The sequence below is a fragment of the Etheostoma spectabile genome, chromosome 2 (genome assembly GCF_008692095.1).
Source record: "Etheostoma spectabile isolate EspeVRDwgs_2016 chromosome 2, UIUC_Espe_1.0, whole genome shotgun sequence".
NCBI lineage: Eukaryota > Metazoa > Chordata > Actinopteri > Perciformes > Percidae > Etheostoma > Etheostoma spectabile.
The window spans coordinates 22,953,865-22,973,516 of NC_045734.1; the positions used below are offsets into that span (position 1 = coordinate 22,953,865).

General features: G+C 40.0%; 1 protein-coding gene across 1 annotated transcript in view; it reads left to right on the plus strand.

Annotated features, from left to right (window-relative positions):
• Positions 1-19,652, plus strand: part of slc2a15b (solute carrier family 2 member 15b) — a gene marked incomplete in the record, with an annotated part of 22,638 nt that overhangs the window by 449 nt on the left and 2,537 nt on the right. Inside the window, 10 exon segments of the mRNA XM_032543335.1 lie at positions 1,996-2,094; positions 11,490-11,650; positions 11,767-11,891; positions 12,405-12,550; positions 12,745-12,877; positions 13,022-13,209; positions 14,470-14,580; positions 15,725-15,826; positions 17,807-17,882; positions 19,116-19,243. Coding sequence (XP_032399226.1) covers positions 1,996-2,094; positions 11,490-11,650; positions 11,767-11,891; positions 12,405-12,550; positions 12,745-12,877; positions 13,022-13,209; positions 14,470-14,580; positions 15,725-15,826; positions 17,807-17,882; positions 19,116-19,243 — 1,269 coding nt within the window.

The following is a 19,652-nucleotide window of genomic DNA, read 5'->3' on the forward strand; positions in this document are numbered from 1 at the left end:
ATATATATATATATATATTCATACATATTCATATATATTATTTTCAGTATTTGTATATATGTGGTGTCTTGGATTTTGATTTCATTATAACTTATATATACACACACAACAGTATTTAATTGGACTTAAACCAATTAAAAATCCAACCAACAAAAATAAAAAATGACTGTAACAACTCTAGTAAAAGTCTTGAGACAAAGTGGCTTTTAAAAGAGCTTTGACCAAACTGATGTAACAAATAAAGAGCTGCACATCCGACAGATAATCACCCTAAATTGAATGCAGACTGGGCAGCATTGTCTTGTGTGAGCTATTTTCACGTGTAGTTGTCTGATTCTGTCCATCAGGCTATTAACCAGCTAAATTAGGTTTCTTTAAGGCATCTATGCTGTTATTGTTCAGTCAGAGCAGAGTCAGAGCCTCCTCTATCTGCTCCTTGTACTAACACCAATATCCTAGATTTTCAAGTTAGTGGATTCCTTTGGCTTGCTGATATATAAGAATAGTTGAGTTTTTTTAAAACCCTAATGATGAAAACATCACAGAGTTGTTGATGGGCGGTGTTGTTGTGTGTTGCCGCTACCAGTTTTGTCTATGCTCCATCCACACATTATTATCCCACTGACCCTGTACCGTAGAGGTCAGCTAAGATCTGTGTGCTGGAATGCAGGACGGCAGCCAAGAGGGTAGCTGCAGGTCGTTCCTAATCAAAATAGAGTACACTGCCCCCATCCTTTTGAAATGCAGTGTGAGGCTCATGTGACTTCAGCGTGGTCAACAGAAGTACCCAGCTGATGTTTTAATCCTTTCTACAAGCTTTAGTTGTCATCTTTTATCAAACAGCTACAAGAGCAGAGCTACCTGAGAAATGGAGCTTTTGTCGCTTCATAAAGTCTGTTTCCTGCAAACTGGTGTTTTGGTCATCTAATCAAAGTGCCTTTCCCAAGGCTAATGTGTTTATGGTACCAGTGAGCAGGCTAGTTGGATATGGCCTGTGTTTAGCTGCCAGTTCGTTTCACCTATTCTGATTCTATCACATGCTGCTTGGTGCCTGTTCAGCTTTGCTGTGAAGTCCAAAGATCACAGACTCATATGCAACATATAGCCACACTTCTAAGAATGCTGCAAAATATGCATTCAGAGTGAACTAATCTGTTTGCAGGCTGCAGACAAGTCCAGAATAGAACTTGTATATTTAGTTTAGCTTTAATATAGTGCATTTTATTCAGACAATTGCTTTACTTTATTTATATTAGGGTGCCATAACAAAAACAAAGTAACTTTTTGATATTAATAAACATCCGTTACATTCAAGCTTTTGCCAAATGTGTTGCTGCAAAGCTCATTAAGACGATCAGCTCCACATAACTCTCTCTGTATTTCTCAGTATGGCTATGTTCGGGAGATTGTAGCGGTGACTGAAGTGACGAAACTGAAGATAATTATCTCTTCTGAAGAGTCCATCATGTTTTGTTAATCCTCCGCATCTCCTTGGTTACCAGCAACTGTGTTAAGGGGCAGGGGGGGGCTCGTGCGCGGTCTCAAAAGGCTTGTACCATGTGTATGCACAGCGGTAGAAACTAAAGGAACATTTTATTTGGGAAAATCCATTACATTACATTACATGTCATTTAGCTGACGCCTTTATCCAAAGTGACTTACAATTGCCATAAATTTCAGAGGCCACACGCCTCTGGAGCAACTATGGGTTAAGTGTCTTGCTCAGGGACACATTGGTTGATGTGTAGCAGTGGGAATTGAACCCGGATATTCCACACCAAATGGCATGTGTCATGTCCACTGCGACCATAACCACCCACCCCACTCCACTGGCCAGGTCACAGCCACGTAAAACGTTCTTTCAAAGACAAATGCTTTAAGCTAAGTTGTGTTAACTAATTTCTGTGATCTCACATTAAATGTAGCTAACAGGCCTTTGGAGATTTTATCGTGTAGCTTCTGTTGGTATCTGACATCTCGTCATCTTCTCTTCAGCATCTTACAAAGCCTCTGCTGGCGGTGGCTTTCCTGGCCTCGTTTGGTAGCTCCATGCTCTATGGCTTCAACTTGGCAGTCGTCAACTCTCCTGCACAGGTTTGTGTCATTACCACATCACCAACATCAACAATGCAATAATCATCATTCTCACCGCTGTCCGTCATCAACCCAAGTATTAAAATAGTTTTCACACCTAACCCAAGGACCCCAAATAATCTCAGAATACGCTATGGATAACTTTTATTTCTTAATCGACATAGTAAAGTATGGAATGCCATTTTATTCAATATTGAATGAATAAATGCATAAATAAATAAAGAAATATGCCTTTGAAATAAATAAATGAGGTAATTAATTTCCAATCCTTATGCAAATCAGGGGGCGTGGCTCTCACATTCAGAACAGAACCGTGAGCAAAATAAGGTTGATGAAGTGAGAGTGCACCACAACCCGCAGCTCATGGGGCTCCACCCAGCGCATTTGCCTATTCTGGGGTAACTGAACCACGAAATAGCGCTGACCTGACGGAGCAACACGACCGTCAGTTTGCAGGGCTCTGTACCGAGCACATAGTCACCTATTCTGGGGTAACTGTGGTAATTTCTTAGGTTCAGTTTAATGTGAATTAGAGCAGTCGTTTGTCCGTTAGCTCACTTAACAACACTTTAGATAATGTTGTGTCAACGCTGCCATGTCATTGTTCCGACCTCTTAATAATCCGAAAATGTCCCTTTGGTCCTACAGCCCACTAGTCCGACGTGCCTTTGTTTTGAAAACAATAAACCCTCTTCTCCGACATCCCGTAGTTCCGACCACATAGGCTTTTTTGGATCACCTCCCATGAGGTAACGTAACCCCATCTGTACAGGTCCTATCCCCTGACCATTCGGCCATCCTAACCTTAACCCTGTGTCAAAGAGCAGTGGATACAGACTGACCAGCAACTCACGGTGCTCTGTCAGGTAAGTGGTAGTTGGTGGTCTAATTACCCCAGAATAGGTGACTGCATGCTGGGTACAGAGCCTTGAAAACTCCCAGTCATGTTGTTCCCTCAAATCAGCTCTAGATTTGGGTTTATTTACCCCAGAATAGGTGACTGAGCGCTAGGTAAAGCCCACCACGGCTAAGTTCTGAATGTGAGAGATAGCCACGCCCGCCAATTTGCATACAAAAATTCAGAAATATGTAGAAGGAAATAAATAAATGGAACATTAGGAAATAAAAGTTAATTCCATAGCAAAGATAAGATTGCATTTAGTTGTCATGTGAAATCATGCAGGTTTGTGTATCAAATTCAGAAGATGCTGTGAGCCTTACCATGTCATCGATGTCCTGTGTTATCCATCATGTGCTCGGCTCTGTTTATACAATGTCCAATTTGGTGTGGAGTGACTAGGCTGTGAACCGTTCCTGTCTGGCCATAGACCCCCTCCCCCCCCCCTCCCCCCCCCACACACACACATCTGTGAAGCATGTGAGCTGCTTAACTAGCCAGTGTATGGTACTGTTCTGAAAGAGCTGCACCTGCTGCTTTGGCCCCACTTGGCACGTGACAAGTTCAGTGTCCTTTTTCACAGAAGCAGAATGAACATGACCTTTTTAAAACTTCTTATATTTTACTTCTATATTCACACACAATGAGGCATATTTTCAGGTGTTGCAATTACATCACATGCAATCTCGTTATCATGGCACAATTATGCTTAGTATAAACAAAACTAAAATAATGTAAATAAGAAGTAATTCATGTGTCTTTGAATGTCACAAAGTGACTTTTCAACTCCCATATTAGCACCATCATCCAAGTTTACAAAAATGTCCAAATTTCAAGATTTGTGGCAAACTACAATAAACAGACTACAAAACAGCTTTTGTTTTTGCTTGTCTGTCATTTGCTATTTACAGTAGATTAGAGCTGTTTTCGTGTAAACAGCTCGGTAGACGAGAGTGAACGGCCCAGACAGGTCAGATTAAACTATATGGCTACCTACATGTGAAAGCCTGTTGACAGGTGATTGGTATTGATACAAGTTTAGTTTTAGGTTTCATTGTAGCCTACTTACAGAAACGAGCGTAGCGGTATCTTTCCCAGTCAGGTGCATGTGCTGCGTGTTGTAACACACCTCTGCTGCGCGCGCGTGTAATTCTCGTATCCAAACAAATTGTGCTTTATAAAGACCTCGTCCACATTGTCGAAATCATATAGAAATGAAGTCATTTACATTGAAAATATTTTAGATAACAAGAGCCTATGATTTATTGTAGCCACCCTACAACACACTACCTGAACGCCTTTTTCTAGTCTTATGTTTCACTCTGTCAGGGTGGAAATGTGGCTTGGACCTAGCCTGCCTGTTAGTAGCTAGCCTGCTCATGTTCCTCGTAACGTTAGCTTTATTTATTTCTTACCCTGATTTTGGTGTCTGCGTTTCTAAGCCATTTCTCGTGGTGGTGTTTTTGGTGAAGCAATTGTGCATCTGCCCTATTTTTGATAATGTAGCAGAAAAAATTTGCCATGACCCTGCGCCACTATAAAACATGCCAGTCCTAAGTGACTGATGGAGTACATGATCCACTTAATAAGGTTTATAAACAGATATCCAGCGTATTGGATCATTATTAGATCCCTCTGAAATCACACAAACATCTTTTAGGCATGTTATAGTGTACCAGGTTGAGCCTGTTTAAATGATAACTTGTTCCAAAAGGCCTGTGTATCCCAGCAGGGGCTTCTGAACTTTACATCATGAGACCGCAGAGTACTTATTTCAGTTTCTTAAGACTCACCAGAACAGTTGAAGGGATTTTTTCAGGCAACCGCAGGGCACAGAGGTCAACATAGCTGGGAATGTAAGAGCAGGCAGCACACCGAGTGGTTTCTGTGCCATGATAAATACTTTAAAGTTCCCATGGCATGATTATTATTTTTTTTTTTTTACACATTAATATGCTTTCCCCCAGCCTGCCTATGGTCTCCCAGTGGCTAGAAATGGTGAAATGTGTAAAGCGAGCCCTGGGTATCCTGCTCTACCTTTGAGAAAATGAAAGCTCAGATGGGCCGATCTGGAATGTTGGTCCTTATGAGGTCATAAGAGACAAGGTTACATCCCTTTTCTGTTTTGCCCGCCCAGAGAATTTGGCCCACCCATTAGAGAGAGAGACATCATTTCAAACAAATTGGTAGTTGGTCAAGGCCACCCACCCCCACCCTACATTGAAAAGACATTTTTTGGCAAACCAAATGTTATAATTAACTTTGATGAAGTGACAACACATAGTAAGAGAGTCAAAATTAAAGACAAAACCCTTTTCAGACTCTGCAGCTTTGTCCATTATTTTTACAAGGTGTGGGCCTAGACCAACTCCGAATGTGGTCTGAGTGATCAGGTCTCAATGCATTTTCAATGCGTCCTGGGTACATTCACATCTTAGGGCTTTAATACCAGGTATAAACTTATGCACAAGGTGATTTCAGATGTGAGACACAAGGGACCGAAATCACAGGACCTTGTAGTTCATCAAGCCAAAGCTGAATTTTGCGAAAGATGGAAATATTGTATCCTAATACATTACGATGTAATAAATTACACCTCTAGGCAAAGGAAAGATGTTCTCCTCTTTTTCTCCTCCCTCTCTGTTCACACACTCAGACATATCTAATTTCTTCCTGGTCCCTCTGATGATGTGCCTGAGTGTCTGAACATTCCTGACCTTAAAATTAGACTTAAAGTATAAAGCCATGCATTGTGTAATGAAGTCACAGGACACAGATGTTCACTCATCCTGAATATCCCCTAGAGTTCTGTATAAGCTTTTGAGAGGATGTTTAATTTGTGTTGCAGATTTTTAGTGTTAGAATGTCTCTTTATTCACATGCCAATATATGCAATGTTGTATTATGATTAAATCTGAGGTATCAGTGATCAGAAGTATGTCACGTTTGGACATAAGGTACACACTTTAATACTCCTTTATTTATATATATATATATATATTATATAAAAAACTTAACTGCTTTAACTGCTATTTGTCTGATTTAAAATCATATTCTCTACAGAACATGTGTGGCTGATAGTGACGTATAGAAGTCAGAGAGACTAAATCTGTTCAAAGCACGGATAATCTACCGTCTGTTAAATCAGCAACAGATCGCATGTAGAGCATTTTGAGAGCTGCTCTGGTCTGATTATATTTTATTGAATTGGAATCGCACCAGTGTTTGTCACTTCCTGTTCAGTCTGAAGGCTGCAGCAAACGGCTGGAAACTGTCAGACTTTACCGCAGCTTTTTGTCACCGCTCCCTGCTTCTGCCGCCTGCTCTCATCCACCATACAGGTGAGCCGCAGTTTATCTCGAACGAGCCTAATGTCACTGTTTTCAGTTTCAACTTTCTGTCTCTGTTTTGGCGCAGAGGGGCGTGGTTTGAGGGGACTGACAAAGAGGGCGCAATTTACCGATAATTTGCATACTCGTGAGAGTAACTAGGGCGCCTAGGGCGCACGCCTCCAACAGTAAAAACGGCCTTGAGTCCGTCATCCTCACAGATGCCTGGAATAACCTTATAGGGCCATAGGGTTATATCTGCGTTGACTTTGACAAGTTCACCTACAGCCACCAAATCTGAAGTAAGTCTCTTTACTTCTGCAGTTGGTTTATTCTTTCCAATATATTTTATAATTAATGGATATTGTGCTGTGTTGGCAGATATTAGCGCAAACACAAGCTAACGTTAATGTTGGCCAATAGCACATGTCAGCGAACGTTGGCTTAATTGTAGCTAATAGTAACGTAAGCTAATTTCTCCCACCGGGATCAATCTAAATCTGTCCTATTTAGGTTTTTCTTCATATTGTCTTCTAGGAGTATGAGGCCAGTGTTATTGCTGCGGCACAAGGCCTCATAACCATGCTTACGCAAAATATTCAGCAGCATTGGCCCCCAGCACAGCAGAATTCAGTGCAGCCACCAGAGCAACAGAATTTGCAAACACTTCAGCAGGAGATGACTAGATTTTCAACTTGACAATATATTGATATTAGACTTATTCAATGGTGACTTGTACTTCATAATGTTAATATCACATGCAGTTCCTTTCTTGGCTTCTCTTCCAAAAAGAACAGTAAAAAACGCTTTTCTCCATTACAAACCACTCTAGGGAAGCCTAAAGTTTGTAACATTAAGCATTTCAGCATACTGTATATGTATATTTGATTAATAAAAGCTGTACCACCACGCCTTTCGATGCGGAAGAGTTGGAATTCAGCCAAGCAGGGTTGGGGATGAGGTCCCTCACCTTGACAGACTGAGAGAAAACTATATTATACATAAAACAAACGTTAGGTCGATTCTACTGCCAAAGCTCTTGACCAAGGCATAGCTTAGAAATGGAGTTTCTTGGCCCCACTAATAGTAATAAGCCGTTTATTGATCCCCAGTGGGGAAATTACAATTTATGAGACAAACTACGGAGTGGTACAAAATAAATGCAGACTGTTGGAGAGATCTAGCAGGCATTCCTCTTCAAGACTTAAGTAGACTTACTTAAGTCTACTTAAGTAAGCTTAAGTCTTGAAGACTTAAGTAGACTTAAGTATAGACTTCAGTTCTGCATTCAACACCATAATACCACAACAACTCATCTGCAAACTTGACAAACTGGGACTCAGTACCTACCTCTGCAACTGGCTACTGGACTTCCTCTGTCAAAGGCCTCAAGCAGTACGTGTTGGCATTAATATCTCAAACAGCATCACACTGAGCACGGGGGCCCCTCAAGGCTGCGTGCTCAGCCCTCTGCTCTTCACTGCACTGCAACCTACAGCAAAAACCACACAGTGAAATTTGCTGACGACACAACTCTGGTGGGTCTCATCACCAAGGGCGACGAGACTCAATACAGGTTGGAAGTCGACCTTCTGACCACGTGGTGCAGGGACAACAACCTCCTGCTGAATGTCAGCAAGACTAAGGAGATTGTTGTTGACTTCCGGAGAGGTCACATCCAACACCTGCCACTGACCATCGACGGTGCTGCGGTGGAGAGAGTGAGCAGCACCAAATACCTGGGGGTGCACATCAGTGAAGACCTCTCCTGGACCACCAACACTGCATCACTGGCGAAGAAAGTTCAGCGCCGCGTACTTCCTGCGGAAACTCAGGCGAGTAAGTGCTCCACCAGCCATCATAACCACATTCTACCGAGGCACCATTGAGAGCATCTCTCCAGCTGTTGCTGTGTGGGCGGAAGCTGCACTGAATACTCAGGAAAGCCCTGCAGCGCATAGTGAACACAGCTGGAGGGTTATTTGTGCTCAATCCCCTCCCTGAAGGACATTTACACCTCCACCTCCCCCGCAAGGCGAACCAATTGTGAGTGATGCAAGTCACCCCGCTCACAATTTGTTGATCAACTGCCCTCTGGGAAGAGGGTACAGAAGCCTGCGTCCCGCACCACCGACTCACCAACAGCTTCATACACCAGGCTGTTAGGATGCTGAACTCTCTCCCCCCTCCACCTCAGCTACATACATCCTGGACTTTTGGACCCACAATGGCTGACTTGCACTACTCCACTTGTATACTTGCACACTTTGCAACTTGTTGTCCTGTTGTCCTGAAAACACTTCTGAACACACTTCTGCTGCTCTTACATAACTTGCACCATTATGCCACTTGCATACTTAGGTCAAACAGAACTACCTCAGCCATTTATCGGCCTGACTTTTGCACTATTATATTGACTGTCTACTGTATGCACAATTGCACATTCTCAACTCAAATTTTGCTGCTCTTATTTTCTTCATTGTATGTGCCTTCTTATTTTTACTTTTTATATTGTTTACTTGAATGTTATGTTTGTCTGTGGACCTAATTGGTAAAATGTCTTGTCTACACCATGGGATAGAGGGAAACGTAATTTCGATCTCTTTGTATGTCTTGACATGTGAAGAAATTGACAATAAAGCAGACTTTGACTTTTGACTTTGACTAGTTAGTAATATACACATGTTATCGCCATCCATACATCATGCCACAAACACTCCACCCCACAAAACTATCTGGACTATTTTAAAGAATCTGTATATATATTACATTACATTAGAGGCATAAATACACAAATCACAGAAGGTATTGATAGTTTTTGCATTTTTTAACACTCAACAGCCAAAACGTCTTCTATTTACATACCACAATATTAGAAAGGCAAATTTGATTACGGATATCTGTTGGAGCTGCGAGTCTACCATTTCTATGCAGTTCAACAAGACCTCATTTGACCTGATGTAGCTAATGCTCGTGTTTGTGGGGCCCAATTTTGCGTTAGCACGGTTATGAGGCCTTGTGCAGCAGCAATAACACTGGTCTCAAACTCCTAGAAGACAGAACATGAAAATACTAGGACAGGTTTAGATTGATACCGGCGGGAGAAATTAGCTAACGTTACTAGCTATAATTTAGCCAACGTTAGCTGACATGCGCTATTAGCCAACATAAACGTTAGCTTGTGTTCGTGCTAACATCTGCTAACACAGCACAACGTCCAATAAAAGTTAACATTAAACCTGCCTGCTTATATTAGAAAAATCAACAAACCAACTGCAGAAGTAAAGAGACTTGGGATTTGGTGGCCATACAGGAACTTGTCAAAGCATCGCAGATATAACGCCATGGCCATATAAAGTTATTCCAGGCATCTGCGAGAATGACAGACTCAAGGCCGTTTTCAGGTGGAGGGGCGCGCCGTCGCTCAATGTATGCAAATTAGTAAATCACACCCCTCTGCGCCAAAACAATGACAGAAACTGAAAACAGTGACATTGTAAAAATCTTGCAAGCGTTAAAAAACTAATTTAAAGAAAAACCAAATCAAGATGATGTGTGAAGATTGAAACTGAAAAACACCATGATGCATAAAAATATCGAAAGAGTTGATTTTTTTTTCTTCAGTTGATTATTCAGTGCCAATACTTGTAGTTTCAATGCCAAATTTTATTTTCAATTTCACAGGTTACTGTCCCAGTTATAGCTCCATAGAGAAGCAACTGACCAGTCAGGTGCTGGACTTCTCTAGAAAGCAGTTAAAACTACTAAAACAATATTGACAGACTAAAACGACTCTCCTCTTCCTTACCCTGTGACGGTAAGGTAGGACCCAAACACAGAGACAGGAGAGAGTATCACAAGGATTTGTTTTACAAAAACAGAATGTCCACACCAACGCATGGATCCAAAGAAAACAAAAAAACATAGTCCAAATATCCAAAAGGGCCAAGAGAAAGGCAAGACAAAAACAGGAGTACAAAATAGGAGGACAGGCAGGGGAAAAAACTCACAGGGGAATACAGGCCACTGGATGTGGTACAAATGTAGAACGCACACGCACACACACACAAAAGGATCTGACAAGAGACAAAGAAAGCACAGAGGTTAAATACACGAGGTAACGAGCAAATGAGGAACAGATGATACAACAGTTGAATCACAAGAGGGCAGGGACGACAATCACAAAAACTAGAGACAAGACAGCCAAACCAAACTATCAAAATAAAACAGGAAACAGAACATACAGACACTCAAAAGGGAACACAAGACAGAAACTACAGCACAAGACCAGGAAGGAAACATGGAGAATAACAGAAAGCAACAAATGCAGAAAAAGAAGCAGGAACAAAACTGAAACCATAACACACCCATTCCTTCTAATGATCACTCTGCATCCTCACTTTTTTAACAAACAAAATAACTGATCTTTTAACATGTTGATCAGTGTCAATACTAACACTGCTCAACAGCAATACTAACTAAACTCTTATTTTCTGTCTCTCGTTTCAGTTTTCTAATGTCTCATTTCACTCACAGAGAGTGACTGAATTGGGTCTCTTGAGATGAATTGGATTTAATGTAATGGGCTCTCCAGGACAGCCTGATCTCAGTGGAGTCTCCACTGTTAGATACAAACCTGAAGGAAATCTGATTTGATGCTGCTGGCCCTTACCATAAATTTCTGTCACACCCCAAGACTAACCACTGTCATTTTATCAAGCATGCCGTTTATGATCCCTTATCGTCAAATTTGATACAACTTTGACTGTGGGGGCTCAATAAGCTTCCTGTCTACTCAATACGGCAGCCTCTCCCGCTGATTCAAACAAGTCTTCATCCCATCCCCCAGTGCCGCGTTCAGCCAACATGGTGGAAATCGCAAGACTTGAAAGTTGACAGTTGGATGCGTGGCACTGTGGGACTGGCTGATGATGTCAAATTTCATTGCCATGTTTATTGGAGTGTTGAGGTACATATATCAAATCCTGAAAGTATATGTAGTCTTTTGCAAAAGCAAAAAAGGATTTGTTGGAAAAACAAGATATGACACTTGGGAAAAGAGGGCAAAAACTTGTAATTCCACATGGTCTATGTAATATGATAATGAATTTATTTATCATTTACCTTGCTGGACAATGTTAAATTGACTTATTTCTTTCTTCAACAAGTACATCAAAGACTTCTACAATGAGACGCTGGTAGAAGATTACAACTGGACTCCGGATGAAAACCAACTCACCGTCTTGTACTCCCTCACCGTTTCCATCTATGCTATCGGTGGGATGATGGGGGCCCTGCTAGTGGGCAAACTGGTAACCAAATATGGAAGGTTAGTGTGTGTGGGTGTGTGTGTGTGTGTGTGTGTGTGTGTGTGTGTGTGTGTGTGTGTGTGTGTGTGTGTGTGTGATACATAGTGATCCATCTTTTCCCAACATTCTCAAACAGGAAAGGGACGTTGGTGAGATCTACTGTGCTGGTGTTCATAGGGGGAGCTCTTTTGGGTTTCAGCAGAATGTGCAGGATGCCTGCGATGGTCATTATTGGACGCTTCATCACAGGAGTACACTCAGGTAGGCCTGTCTGTTTCCTGAATGACTGAATTTTGTAACAATGTGTCAAATTCTTACTCGACACAAAAGTAGCTGAATGTTTTTTGTACCTGCAGTATGCAAAGCGGTTTCATGGGCTTTTGTTAAATTGAAGTCCTTCATTTTAAATGGCCTCTAATGTTTTGATTTAATTTTTTAGGAATTGGTATCCTTTCCATGTTACACTAAATAGTAAAACTTTCATTGACTGGATAATGTATTGATGTGTTGTGTATATATATATATATATATATATATATATATTAAATATATATAAATATATATATATATACAGTATATACAGTGTACTGTATAATCAAGCTGGTCATAAAAAAACAAACAAAAAAAACAAATGCTTGTGAAAATCAAGTTTAGAAAATTTTGACAAGAAAATTTGTTTTCTTTTTTGTTTTCCATTGTGTGGATTAACACATTCTTATATTTATAAAATAAAACATTATATTCAAAGGTTTTCCCTCTCTTTGTTCCCCACAGGTATCTCTCTCAGTGTGGTGCCGATGTACCTCGGTGAGATCGCCCCCAAGAACCTGCGAGGCTTCTTAGGCCTCATTCCCAGCATTCACATTTGTCTTGGAGTCTTCATCGCTCAGGTCCTGGGACTCCATGAACTGCTGGGAAAGGTACTAACATCGTGGCGTTCAACAACGCTAGGTCTACTGTCAATACTTTGAAGGAAATGTCTCAAGTTTGTTTCCTTTATCCTTTATAAGTGTTTGTTGACAAAGTTCTGCTGATGTATGAAACAGCTGCACAGAAAAATTAAGATAACACTACATACGGACTCTAGGCTCATTAGTACTTTTTTACTACACAGGAAGAGCACTGGCCTTTGCTCCTTTCCTTGGTAGTGTTTCCTACCACCATCCAGCTGATGCTGTTGCCATGGTTTCCAGAAAGTCCACGGTACCTGTTGATAGAGAAGGAAAATATTCACGCCACCATTGCAGGTTAGAAATTGGACATTTTCTTTTCTTCTTCCAGAGTACATATTGTGTCATAATTCATCTTAACAAGCTGCAGTTCTTTTCTCTTCTTTAAAATCTGATCACAAAACAAAATTTAAAAAGATGACTAAGCTTTTTTCCTTTTAGCCCTTAAGAGGTACCGTCCTAAAGGAGACATCCAGGCGGAGGTGGATGAGATGCAAGAGGAACAGCGCTCTCTGTCCTCTATCCAGACCGTCTCGGTTTGGGGCCTGCTAATGGACCGCTCCGTTCGCTGGCAGGTCATCACCATTGTGGTGGTCAACATTGGCATGCAGTTATCTGGCATTGATGCGGTAAGTGTAAAAAACATTGAGTCCTGTCTGTCTTTGTGTGTGTGTGTTTGTGTGTGTGTGTGTGTGTGTGTGTGTGTGCGTGCTCACATTTTAGATGTTCAAAGACTGTGCAGTTATTATACGAGAGTAAGTCATATTGCTACATTCCCAGCTGTGCTCCACCCATCTGCACCTCCTCCTGTCCATACATCCCAGTCCCACATGCAGCCACTGAGTGACTAAGCAGGGGGCAACAGGACCACGCCTCATTATCTACTGGTCCAAAAACAAAGTCAAACACATCTTTATACTCATTGCTCCATGTGGATGGAACCTCCATGTATGCTGGCTCCCATGCTAGTACCATTTCCCAGCAAGGGGACACCCCACTGGGTCCCACTGTCTCAGAAACACTTGAAACATGCAGACAAACGTGTAATAAATCTGTGACACAAAATACAAAATCAAACATTTCAAGAGAGTTTACTGTAAAGTGGAAACATGTGTGTCTTTATTTATTAAATAAGACAAATTACAGTAAATAGATATATTCACAATTAAAAATAAATTAAACCATGAGTAAATGAAGAATGGGAAAAAGAAACGGCAACAAGAATGAATGAATAGGTAAAATCACATTTCTCTGCTTGCATTTTTTTTTTAATGTAAAAATCCTTTTCAACTATAGTAATGCATGACCTCCCTGTCCAAAAGACCATAAGTAAGAAGGTGGAAGTGGGTCCTTCCACTTGAACAGAATCGTTCTACAGAACAGAAGGCTATCATAATATGTTTTTCAAATAGTTTGTGTATATTTTCTGCTTTGATATAGACATGTGATCGCTGTGCTGCAATAGTGTTGAAATGGTACATGCATGGTTACTAAATCAACAAGACAGCACTTAACCACACCAATCAAGATCTTGTCCACACCTCATCAATGATGGATGTTCCATCAGCAAAGTGTGATTAATGAGAATACACAAATTAATTTCAAGGGGAGTACTTGTCAGAAGTCCATACTGATGAAACGCTGTATCTCAAATGCATGAGTGATGTTCGGCGTGAGGATAATGATCACTTTGATGAATCATGGGAAACGCTAAATAAACAGAGCGACTTTTTGGCTCCTCATTAATAAAATGAAAAGACAAAGTTGGACTTTTAAAAAAGCGTGTGTGTGTGTGTGTGTGTGTGTGTGTGTGTGTGTGTGTGTGTTGGTCTTTCTATGGTTTGACATATTCATCATATTAATAGACTTCATGTCACTGTTAATTTCAGATCTGGTTCTACACAAATGACATTTTTAGCGACGCAGGAATCCCAGGACCTTATATTCAGTACACAACTGTGGGAACCGGTGCCATTGAGGTCATCTCTGGGATGCTGGGGGTGAGTAGACATTATCACACTCTAAACACAATAAGAGCGCAGTATTATGTCAGTATTTTATGACAACGAATTGAGTAGTGTATCCAGGATTTCTTGTTTTTCTCTAATTTACATCATTGTAAATTTAATGTCTTTTGGTTTTGGTGTGTTGTCAAAACAAAATAAACATTTTTATAGACTTCACTGTCAATCAATCAATCATTAAAAAACGTTGACTCATTAATTCATGACTGTTTTGCAGTCCTACTTCTATTTGTTGTGTAGTGCTTAAACAGCAGACCTTAAATGATCATTTTGACTTATTGTTTCAGTCATTACTAATGACAATCAAGTAAAAACACAACACATAATGTGACAAGGAGCTGATTTTCTTGGTTTTGTATTGTAAAATATCTATCTTGTTAAACTCTTTACCCACCGCAGAACTTTAGAAAGAGGTTTAGGGTTACATATCATGACTGGGATAATTTATCAGTCATGTAGTCATAAAGGATCATGTATTTTTCATTACAAGTTTATGGTATTTTCTTGTATTGTTTGTGTGTATTGTTTGTTTTTTTTGGTCTGTATGTGAGTTGTTTACTGTATAAAGTCTCATTTAGAGAAAAATTTTGCAAAATAGATGAGTTTTTAGACCTTTTTAAACAGCAGACATTTTGAGTCGTCACAGCAGCAAAAGCACTTTGTACATAGGTTAGGTAAGCTGCATCCAGGGTCCTTGTATTGTGCATGCTGGCTCACTGTTATGACTTACAGGGACACTTGGTGGAACTGAGCCATCGTTAACTAAATGTGTTTCACCTGTGCTTTTCCGACTATGATGACTCAACTGTGAGAAAGGTCTATTGGTACTGTAGTATGGGCCAATGGTCCATGCTATGTAGGATACATAAAAATGTACATTGAATAAATACAATTAGTGAAACAGCACGTAATTTTTTTTAGATCGTCTAAACTGTACTTTTACTCATTCATCTAGTCATTGAGTGTGATGTTACATGAAACATGGAATACTCAGTATGTATTGTCTGTGGTGCACCAGTAATTATGATATGGATTAAAATAAGTGATCAGAGGATGAAAAGTAAAAAGTTTTTTGTCCCTTGATGGTGTCACAGTTCTTGCCTCTTTGTCCGTTTTGCAGTGTTTCACTATCGAGCGTCTTGGCAGGAGACCTCTGATGATTGGCGGCTTTCTCTTCATGGGTCTCTGCTGTGCTGGGATCACAGTGACTGTCCTCTTCCAGGTGCAATGTCTTCTAATACCCTGCTCTGATAGGAATATATTAACATTACCTTGCAGATTATGGCGTAGGGCATACAGTACATTGTTTTAAATAGGGCTAAGGACATTGCCAAATTTACATAATCATTTGCATGAACTAAAAGCTGTGTCTAAGGTATGGTTGTTGTTTGTTTTCTCCATAACAACATCATATAAGTGTAGGTGCCCTTGAACATTGGAAAGTTTATCAAAATCTTACATGAGTCTGAGTTAAAGGGGTAACTACTGTATTTTTTAAACTTGGATTTTCCTATGTTGACTGATGGGAACAACAATCTTTAACATTGGTCCAGTATTACGCGAGATTGCTGCAGTCGGCAAGTCGGAAAACAAGCTACAGTGTAAGTTAATGGGGAACTTGTCTAGCTTGTATTTACCTTCATAAAAGTGCTTGTTTTGCCATTGACAGGCTCTTATTAATATTCTAAGTGTCTGACAACATTATGGAAAGGATTTCTAAAGAGGTTGACCTTTCTGTTAACGAATAAGATCCTTTTTTTAAACATAGAAACTTTCCACGAAATTCCTTTCGTTAAAGCCACCAGACTCCATTAAATAAAAAGTAATTTTAGCATTGTATGATATACTTCATTCAAAGTCAACAGAAACAAAATAAAACTATTTTACTACTATTTACTTTTAGTTTTACTCTAGTTTTGGTTGAAATCAACACATAGTCTACTGATTTACATGTGAATAGATTTGGCTTTATACACGCTAAAAGCATTGCTTTTTTTAAATGGAGTCTGGTGGGTTTAGCGCTAGCCACCTCAGAGCTGTTTCTGGTTAAACACAAAGAGGTCTTAAAAAGGTCTATCTCTGTAGGGATCGTTTCCATAGTGTTGTGAGACACTTAGAATAATAATCCAAGCCTTTTATTGGACCAAACTGACACTGAACATTTGCCCCGTAGGGTTAAGTTACATTGCAGCTCGGTCTGTTCAATTCAATTCAATTAAATTTTATTTATAGTATCAATTCATAACAAGAGTTATCTTGAGACACTTTACAGATAGAGTAGGTCTAGACCATACTCCGTAATTTACAAGGACCAAACAGTTCTAGTAGTTCCCTCCCTAGCAAGCAACAGTGCAACAGTGGTCGAGAAAAACTCCCTTTTAGGCAGAAACCTCGGTCAGACCCAGGCTCTTGGTAGGCGGTGTCTGACGGGCCGGTTGGGGTTAAGTCTGTGGCTGCTGGTTACAGTGTTAATGGCTTAATACTGTGCCAATTTCAAAGATTGTTATTTCTATCATTGACTTCCACACAAAACAACGGAAAATATGGTCCAGGTTGAAAAAAAAACATCAGTTATCCTTTAAACAATTTCAGTGGAATTCTTGTGGAATGAAAGTCTTTATTTTAGTATTAAATCCCCTCTTTTTGTTTCCCTGTTTAGCTGCAAAGGAAGCATATTAACAAAAAGAGAGAATGCTATACTAAAAAGGCTGTAAGATTTGGAAGATATCCCCTTGATTTGTCTAACTCAAACAGATGAAGCCTCATAATGGCTTCAGATAAACTTTTTAATACACTTTGGTCCGCCATGACTTACATTGAAATCCCATTAGGGAGAGATCGTCTAATAGCCTATATAAACAGGAAGAATGATTACAGTAATGTTTGTACTATTTTGTTTTTAAAACAGTTGTGAAATTTTGAACCTATTCTTTTTAAGATTAAAATGACAAAGCTTTACCTAATAATTTGTAAAAAAAATAAATAAAAATCAACTATGTTGTCCTCAGGAAACTAGTGTTTGGAAACCTGGTTTACTTATCGTACAAACAAGAAAGTAATTATGTAGTAAATGTCAGTAGCATGTCACGGATATGTTATAATATACAAAAAAATGATCAGGAAAAATTGGGCAAATTGCATAGCCTACTTATTTTTACAACTTGTGACTTCAGACTTATGACTTGTGTTTGACCAATCACAGGCACAGGTGTCCTTCATGCGCTACATCAGTGTGGGCTGCGTTGTTGGGATTATTGCTGGCTTCTGCATTGGTCCAGGTAAACACTCCAGGAACCCTCTCTGCATCTCACTTGAAACCTCTTTTAGAAATAGGAACATTTCCAGTCCAGACATACTGCACTAGATTTGGGCTGTCTGTCGGTGTGTAAGATAACACTGCTCCCTGCTGGAAGCTTGCACAATAGCAGGCACCAAATCTTTAAAAAAAGCAGCACCACTCCCTCCCTACTGCTGCTCTGACTGTGAAGAGATATTGTATTTCATTAGTCTTGTAAATTAGGAAATCTTAACTGCCACACTACATCCATTCCCACAGCCGTTTGTAGCCAACGCTGGATGAGTTGAGTGAAGTGAATTAAGAGGTAATAGTTTACAACTTTGGGAGCCACGTTGAGTGGACCTGCGAGGATGATGAATTAGAACGAACCTGGTTTACAAAGAGTCATTCGTCAAGCCGGCCAAAATCTATACCCTGGCATGCGGACAGGGATTTCTGTTGCTGCAATTAGACTTTTAATGGCTCATTGTTCATAAGCTAGCCGCAATGAATACAGTTTCCTTCAGACAAAACCTTGCATGCACAATGACGCCCCCCCATACATACCGCAGATGTTGACAAATTATGGCCTCGTTATTGGTTTGCCGATATTAAACCTTCCTCTATGCAATTATCATGCACAGATAATGAGGACATCATTTGAAAAGCTCATCATTAGAGCTTTTACTCATGCATATTTTCTCCTTCATAGCTTTCACTTCTAACAATGAAGAATTATGTGTTTAAAGCTAGGACAACATGGCATAGATCCTTCATATCAAACTAATGACTTGCACAAGTCCTAGCTGAGCTATTCTGTTTCTTGTGGTTCCGAGTTGGACTTTTTCCAGGTAGACAAACATCTTGTCAATCTATGATCACTGAGTAATAATGAGCACATAATGAAGTGCATGCAGAAAAAACGCTGTAATATAATAGCAAATGGGGCTTGAGGAATGTTTATCATTTGTTTTATCATTGTTCTGTTTATTTTGAATGATTGCCAAACAATAGTCCTGAGTAGGAATATTGATAAACTAATTGATGAATGAAGACGCTATTGTTAATTTCACAACACCCAATAGATGCACACTGCACTGAGTGGTTAAATGTGATTTGTGTTATGATAGGATGCCTGGTTAGATCAGACCAACAGATAATTGTATGTGAAGTGAACCATGTTGTCAATGTTTCTTTTAAAATACTACAATGTTTTTTTGTGTAATCTGTGTAGCTGGTGTGCCTTTCCTGATCACTGCAGAGCTGTTTAAGCAGTCACACCGACCGGCTGCCTACACTGTGGCTGGTTGCCTCAACTGGTTGTCCAACTTCACCATCGGCTTTGTCTTTCCTTTCCTAGAGGTAAGAGCAAACTCAAATTCTGCCGTTGGCTTTTGCCTCTTCAGTGTAGTTGGCATTGAGTTCATGCTGACATTGCATTCAGGATCTGTTGTGGCTTCACTCGCAATGTCAGACACATTGCAATTATGCTATGGGCCGTCTGGTTTTGTTTGAATAGACACAACTCCCCAAATACCAATAAAATTACTAATTAAAAGCGACCTTGCTGTCTCTCATCGTCCTCAGTGTTGGTCTAGTGGAACAGACACAAAGTAAAGAGGATGGACAAAGTGTAGAGTAATGTACAGAATAATACACAGAATAAAATATAGAAAAAATGGAATGTAGCATGAACAGTGAGGGGTATAAATACTCTCTCTCTCTCTCTCTCTCTCTCTATACATTGTGTACATATATCATACTGTATATA